At 38.7% G+C, this 8,388-nt stretch overlaps 2 protein-coding genes across 2 annotated transcripts in view; both read right to left on the reverse strand.

Moving 5' to 3' along the window:
- The window catches only part of AP1M2 (adaptor related protein complex 1 subunit mu 2), a 570,094-nt gene extending 562,266 nt beyond the window's left edge, over window positions 1-7,828 (reverse strand). Inside the window, exon 1 of the mRNA XM_044084760.1 lies at window positions 7,641-7,828. Coding sequence (XP_043940695.1) covers window positions 7,641-7,682 — 42 coding nt within the window. The 5' untranslated portion in view covers window positions 7,683-7,828. The remainder of the gene's footprint in view (window positions 1-7,640) is intronic.
- Window positions 1,720-2,783, reverse strand: LOC122812346 (mucin-5AC-like). Its single transcript, XM_044084761.1, has one exon. The coding sequence runs from the start codon at window positions 2,636-2,638 to the stop codon at window positions 1,775-1,777; it is 864 nt and encodes a 287-aa protein (XP_043940696.1). The 5' UTR covers window positions 2,639-2,783; the 3' UTR covers window positions 1,720-1,774.
- Window positions 7,829-8,388: the final 560 nt, after the last annotated feature.

The raw sequence follows: 8,388 nt of genomic DNA on the forward strand, positions 1-8,388 counted from the left end.
TAGGACAAGATTAAATGTATAGGACAACTGCAGTAGTAGGATAGTAAGTCAAGGTTAAATGTCTATGACAACAGTAGTCGTAAGGATAGTAGGACAAGATTAAATGCATATGATAACTGTAGCAGTAAGGATTGTAGGACAAGATGAAATGTCTCTGATAACTGTAGCAGTAAGGACAGTAGGACAAGATTAAATGTCTATGATAACTGTAGTAGTAAGGATAGTAGGACAAGATTAAAACATCTATGATAACTGCAGTAATCAGGAAAGTAGGACATACACATACACATACATACACACACACACACACACACACACACACTAAGTACATAAAAAGTTATCCTATATGTGAACAAGCTGACACAGATTTGTACGATAAGGACACAGAAAATTGACCTATATGGGAACAACCTGACATACATATGTACAATAAGGATACAGAAAGTTGTCGATATGGGAACAAGCTGACATACATGTACAATAAGGACACAGAAAGTTGTCCTATATATGAAGAAGCTGACATACACATGTACAAAAAGGGCACATTGAGTTGTCTTATATATGAATATGCTAACATACACATGTACTATAAGGACACATTAAGTAGTCTTATCAGACCTCTCAACTGTAGAGATTTTCATTAAAGACCGAGGTTAGAAAATAATAACAAATATTTGAGTTTTAGACTTTATATCCTTCAGAAACGTCATGTTAATGCAAAACCTGTTATTCTATCAACTTTCTAAGTTTGTAAGGGCAACTTATAAAAATTGTCCCTATTTTTGGGAATTTGTCCCACTTGTTTTATGGCTTTGTCCAGATTTCTTGCTGTAAGAGATTTAAAGGTATGTGTCCTATATGTGAACAAGCTAATATACACATGTACTATAAGGACACATTAATTTGTTTTATATGTGAACAAGCTGACATACACATGTACTATAAAGACATAGTAAGTTGTCCTATATGTGAACAACCTGACATACACATGTACTACAAGGACACATTAAGTTGTCCTAAATGTGAACAAGCTGACAAACTCATGTACTATAAAGACATATTAAGTTGTCCTGTATGTGAACAACCTGACATACACATGTACTACAACTCACATTAAGTTGTCCTAAATGTGAACAAGCTGACATACACATGTACTATAAAGGCATATTAAGTTGTTCTATATGTGAACAATCTAACACATGTACTATAAGGACACATTAAATTGTCTTATATGTGAACAAGCTGACATACACATGTACTATAAGGACACATTAAGTTATCCTATATGTGAACAAGCTGACAGACATGTGTACTATAACATGTGAACAAACTGACATACACATGTACTAGAAGGAGACAGAACGTTGTCCTATATGTGAACATGTAAAATAAGGACAAAGAAAGTTTTCTTATATGCATCACAAAAGAGCAAGATTCTTGCTGGGCGTCACAAGCAAATAAACTTCCATATGCATTTACAATATCTGGAAATAACCTGTAATATAGTTTTCTTACATGCATCACAAAAGAGCAAGATTCTTGCTGGGCGTCACAAGCAAATAAACTTCCATATGCATTTATAATATCTGGAAAGAAGCTGTATTATGTACATCTCAAAAACATTGTCCTATACTGATCGTGAAAGAATAAGTTAACATAAATGTGTATAACATAAGAAAATTATGAGACTTACAATTTTTCTTTACGTTTATCCCCGTGCAGTGCAAGGGCTTAGAACTGCCCTAAACATATAAGGCCGATAATTACATATGGTCTATTGTTGGATCAGGAGCATTAAGGGTGGCTGTGGACAAATGTTACTTAACGTACTTGGCACTTGTGTCGGCAGTAAATCAGAACTGTTATTTACTGTACTTGGCACTTGTGTCAGGAGTAGATCAGGAGAACTGTTATTTACTGTACTTGGCACTTGTGTCAGGAGTAGATCAGGAGAACTGTTATTTACTGTACTTGGCACTTGTGTCAGGAGTAGATCAGGAGAACTGTTATTTACTGTACTTGGCACTTGTGTCAGGAGTAGATCAGGAGAACTGTTATTTACTGTACTTGGCACTTGTGTCAGGAGTAGATCAGGAGAACTGTTATTTACTGTACTTGGCACTTGTGTCAGGAGTAGATCAGGAGAACTGTTATTTACTGTACTTGGCACTTGTGTCAGGAGTAGATCAGGAGAACTGTTATTTACTGTACTTGGCACTTGTGTCAGGAGTAGATCAGGAGAACTGTTATTTACTGTACTTGGCACTTGTGTCAGGAGTAGATCAGGAGAACTGTTATTTACTGTACTTGGCACTTGTGTCAGGAGTAGATCAGAAGAACTGGTATTTACTGTACTTGGCACTTGTGTCAGGAGTAGATCAGGAGAACTGTTATTTACCGTACTTGGCACTTGTGTTGGGAGTAGATCAGAACAGTTATTTACCGTACTTGGCACTTGTGTCGGATGTAGATCAGGAGAACTGTTATTTACCGTACTTGGCACTTGTGTCAAGAGTAGATCAGGAGAACTGTTATTTACCATACTTGGCACTTGTGTCGGGAGTAGATCAGGAGAACTGTTATTTACCGTACTTGGCACTTGTGTCAGGAGTAGATCAGGAGAACTGTTATTTACCATACTTGGCACTTATGTCAGGAGTAGATCAGGAGAACTGTTATTTACCGTACTTGGCACTTGTGTCAGGAGTAGATCAGGAGAACTGTTATTTACCGTACTTGGCACTTGTCTCGGGAGTAGATCAGGAGAACTGTTATTTACCATACTTGGCACTTGTGTCAGGAGTAGATCAGGAGAACTGTTATTTACCGTACTTGGCACTTGTGTCAGGAGTAAATCAGGAGAAATGTTATTTACTGTACTTGGCACTTGTGTTGGGAGTAGATCAGGAGAACTGTTATTTACCGTACTTGGCACTTGTGTCGGGAGTAGATCAGAACTGTTATTTACCGTACTTGGCACTTGTGTCGGGAGTAGATCAGGAGAACTGTTATTTACTGTACTTGGCACTTGTCTCGGGAGTAGATCAGGAGAACTGTTATTTACCATACTTGGCACTTGTGTTGGGAGTAGATCAGGAGAACTGTTATTTACTGTACTTGGCACTTGTGTCAGGAGTAGATCAGAAGAACTGTTATTTACTGTACTTGGCACTTGTGTCAGGAGTAGATCAGGAGAACTGTTATTTACTGTACTTGGCACTTGTGTCAGGAGTAAATCAGGAGAAATGTTATTTACGGTACTTGGCACTTGTCTCGGGAGTAGATCAGGAGAACTGTTATTTACCATACTTGGCACTTGTGTCAGGAGTAGATCAGGAGAACTGTTATTTACCGTACTTGGCACTTGTGTCAGGAGTAGATCAGGAGAACTGTTATTTACCGTATTTGGCATTTGTGCCAGCAGTACAGCAGTTCATTCTTTAAGTACCTTGATAAAGGACTTACTCTTAGTTACACAGACACAAGGTACTTGATGAGGACATAGATTAGTTCAGATGTATTTACACATTTAAAAAATATATATACGTGTTCTGTTTCATTTTATCACAAGCTTACTTACACGACAAAAACCCTGCAACACATTTGTTTTTGAAAATGTATTTAGTCAAAACCACATTTCACTGAAAATTTCATATACACTTAACTATACCTCCAAAAAAGATTTTTTGCAGGGGGACAAGTCACTCCCTTAACCCCCCCAATCCCTTTCCACCTCCCAGAATAAATATACCAACATGGAGTCACTCTGGGCGTACGTATGGAAACTTCTGGAGATGGCAGCGCAGCGTAACAGTGGGCATTATCAAGGTACAAATACTGATCAACACTAACCTGTATTGTGACTGGTATGCTTCAAAAACCACCAGCAGTCATTTTCTATACCATCAAAATAACTTTCAATAAAATGTGGTTTTGAGGAACTATGACTCATTTTTTTTTTAAGAAATGAGCTTGCGGTGACAAGAACCGATATAAAAAGTAGTTGTTTCTGCCAAATTCAGATGGGCAGAATAGCTGCCAGTACCCAATAAAATCATTGTTTGAATCCTGCTATGGCAAATCCTGTGCTGTTGACTATACAATTCTTCTGGGAATTTGTCTGTGGTTGCAACTGTGTGACAACTGTGCTAGTACATAAACATAAGAGGATGTGTGGACCCCCCCCCCACCATGAAAGGGGGTGTGGGGATGAAGCCACCCACATAAAACATTAAGTGTGTCCTTTGTTTTTATATGTAGGTGTACAAATGGAAGCTGTTTGTTGGGTAATCTGTAGTGGCTGATGTGTGTTTCTGTGTATGACTGTATTAAATTGCAAGATGTTATGTGTACTGTGGCAATCACAAAAGGAAACCTATTACGTTTCCTTTTGAAATAACTAGTGATATGGTAATGAGAGCTTTTGATTGGTTGTGGGGTTAACACTCGTTTTCTGATGAACTGTTTGTTGACTGCTTTTAGATTTTGTATTTGCAACTATACTTGTGTGTGGAGATTTAAATGTGTGTGTGTGTGTGTGTTTCTTTCATTCTTCTCACTGCAGGCTGCAACTTAGGCTATGGCTAAAGAAAGATCCACAAGAAAGTAGGTCATTTTTCAGTTAAATGAGTTATTTAATTTTTTGTTAATTTATAAATAAAACAATACTCAACCATGATTAAACAGACAATTCAGGATCCATACCACAAGTCGACCCAAAATGCTATGTAGTCATTGAGCTATGATCTACCTAGCCATCCAACCATTTCCTGTACCCATTTTATCTAATCTGAGGTTATGTGAGATGGTAGTTATTATGACAAGGAAGTAGGCATAAGCAGGAACAATTATGAATGGGATGCCAGTCCATTGCAGAATGTGAGTGCACGCACACACACACACACACACACACACACACACACACACACACACACACACACACACACACACACACACACACACCTGGGGATAATGCATTCAAAGAATGATAGCTTTTATTCTATCCACAGTGAATAGTGGGTTTCTAAACTTGGATAAAAATGCTGAAGGAATGGTAGGAAACAAAAAAAAATCACAGACTGCAACTGTTAGTGCTGCAAAACACAATTCATTGCACAAGCATATTAACATTGTTCAGGCATTTACACAAGATCATTCCTTTTCTATAACTATTCCTACTTTAAATGGCACAGACACTTTCCAAATAAAGGGTACCCAAAGCCTAAATAATTTTCACCTAGCATAGCCTGACAGAAGATAAACTGCATAATCATACACTCAACTCCCCCCAGCTTACTAAGACATGTTTTTTTCCCATTCTTACTTGTACCTCTAACCATGTATGTTAAAATAAACTGTAGGCAACCTCACACAAAACTTGTTAGCCAGGTTACCCCACTGAATCAGGATCATATTTAACAGACTCTTAGGGAGTAAAGTTATAGCCAATAATGGTACACAAAAAAATGACATAAAGCCAAACAGTTATACAATACACATACTAATACATGTAACAATACTATAAACAATTTTGAAAATCCCTCTGGGGATATTAAACAAAGATTTATTCTTTTATTTATTAATTTAGCATTTGTTGACCTGAACAAAGCCTATTTTCAGTGGAGCCTGGGGAGAAATTCTCCAGACATGTCTTTTGAACGTGGGAGGAAACCAGAGCACCCAGAGGAAACCCACGCGAATGCAGGGAGGACATGCAGACTCTGCACAGAAGGCACCCCAGCAGAGAATTGAACCGGAGGACCTCTTCCTGTGAGGTGACCACGCTAACCGTTGCACCGCCCAGACAACTAGTGTAAGAAATCCAGGAATGGCTAGCGTACATACATCAGTGCTAACTATGCCGGAGAATTTCTATATCTGAAGGAAAATAATGTTGGTTGTACTGACTACTCAGACTGTACAACATCAGCAGTTAAGAGCGTTTGGAGCAGCAGGACAAATAATTTTATTAGACTGGTTGACAGTAGGTCTTAAGTAGGAGTTCCAGGTTGTGGTAACAACCAGCAAAGAGGCTATCCTCAAATCTGTCCCTAATCAGAGGGACTGAAGGCTAGTTAGTTCGGCTACCCATAGTCTGCTACAACTGACTACTTGCTATTTTTGCTTATTTTTTTTAAAAATACACTTGTATCTTGCTCTGTTATTTTCAGTTCTGGACTCTAAACTTTGGAATTCAGTCCCAGCCTCCATAACTTAAGTTCTTCTAACTTCTTTCTTATCCTGTTTTGGCTCCCTGGAATGTTTTAAATAGAAGATTTTTAGTCATCGGTGGTCAGCTGGATGGGTGTACAAAGCACTTCTTTTTAACAGTTAATTGCCTTGCAAGACTGGGATTGCAGAAATCCACGGTCTCTTTGGTCCTGGATCTGTAAAGTGAGTCCCTACTAAAACAAATTCATATGCGGCTGCAGCCTTTGAAACTAAAGTGTTGCTGAATGCTATTGTCCTGTGTTTTTTTTAGTTTATTTGTGAATAAACTTTTAATGAAGTACTGCTGTTTTTTTTTTAAATTAAAGCTTAATATTATTATATTTAGTATATGACTTCTAATGTACTGTGGTAAATAGGTGCTGGCTGAAACAAAGGCTATTTTTCAAAAAAATCTATTAAAAGGATAGCTATCAGCTATTATGTATTGCATTACTAAAATGAAGAGATCTGCATAATTTTCCGTGCCGTTTCCTTAATGTAATAATTGAACATGTTGCCATGAACACATTTAAGTGTATGAACGCGCTTTTAAAATCGCATCTTGTTCTGCACTTTGGCACATACGATCAAGGTGAGGCGTTACTAGCAATTTTTATCCTGTCATTGGGTTTGATTCCCACTGGTCCCTTTTACCTCTTGTAGGTTTCCAAGCATCACTTACGCAGTGCTCCCAGATTGTCTCTGAAAACAGACACATCTGCCCAGTGAGTTAACTCGACAACACACTACAAAAACAGCATGCATGTCCAAACTTTTTTTTATCTTGTTCTCTTAACTTATATAAGTAATGCAGCTCGTCAATTGTGCATCAAAGTATATTAACTAGTCAAGCAACAATTAACTTTAAATATCATCTTTCAGAAATCCACCATCACACGATCCATCCCATTTAAACCATCAAGTGTTTTTGTTTACACTACACCTGAATGTCTCCAGTTAGAGTTTGTCGATCATCTACAAATCGATACCTGGCTCCAAAATTACAAGGCATTAATACAGACGTTAATGCAACATAATATACACACCGCATGAAATTATACATTGCTTCACGTCCGGTACTTATCCACACACTGCCTTTACTTGTTTATACTCGCACTTCATTAAAAGATAAAGAGCAGGTTCAAACCCCACCCTCTCCGGTATTGTAAGTAACTCCATCATTATTTAGGCACTGCCTAATCCAGAAGTACTGCCACGTCTGAAAAACAAAGTGACACATTTACAAACTGCAGCAAATACTTGGAAGTTTTAAACTTTTGAAAAAGTAGCAATGATTGAGTTAACTGTGAAATCAGACTCCTCCTCGCCTGCTGCCAACTATTTATGACCGATCAAAAGTTACATGGTGCTGCTAACCCCTAAGGGCAAAGTTTTACTTTCACTCTTGTCACTGCCTTGCTTTGCCTCACCTTGCCTTTCTGGTCCAAAATAAAGACCGCCGAAGCTGACATGGTTGCTCAGGTGACTGGGCGGCCAGGTGCGATTCTGTGACGGGGTGTCCGGGGACTTGGGGGAACCTTACTGCTTGCCTGTCACCTCGCTCGTCTGGTGCGTCGTTCCCTCTATGGATTCTTCCTCTTTCAGTTGGAGCCCACCCACTGTCCTGTGACGTCACCTGAGCAGGTGAGAACGGGCCCACCCAGTCTGGCCAGGTACAAGAAGGAGTGATCCAAACGAGTGTGGGAGCTCTGTGAGGTTTGCCACGTGGCTGTTGCTTTGATAGTGCAGTTACACATGTTTGGGGGTCATCTTTGCATATATTCATGGTAGAACATCTATTAAAGAAATGTAAAGTTTGCGATACAGCTGATACATCGATCAATCTAACTTTTTACTGCATTACCAAATTATCACCTCTGTATAATGGATAGTCTGTCATTTAAGTGCAATATGATCTTTCGGCTGGAATATAATAGATGCGTAATAAAAAAAAAATAGCAATAACTCTTAAGATTTATGACCCCCCCCCCCCACTCCCGTAAATACTAGTGCAAAAACTTGGGTCAGTAGAGGCTGGCTGTAGCTTGGGTCCCCGCTAAGTACAACTAAATTTCATCCTTTTTTACTACGATGAACTGTGATGTGTGGGACGTACCTAACACAGATACCACCTATGAAAAATAGCTCTCAAACAGGAAAGGCAGGCACAACTTTAAA

Source organism: Protopterus annectens, chromosome 9.part0, assembly GCF_019279795.1.
Source record: "Protopterus annectens isolate FY-2018-M chromosome 9.part0, PAN1.0, whole genome shotgun sequence".
NCBI classification, from domain to species: domain Eukaryota; kingdom Metazoa; phylum Chordata; order Ceratodontiformes; family Protopteridae; genus Protopterus; species Protopterus annectens.

Coding starts and splice junctions, on each gene's coding strand:
- LOC122812346 (XM_044084761.1), bottom strand. CDS start 2,638: ATGGTAAATAACAGTTCTCCTGATCTACTCCTGACACAAGTGCCAAGT.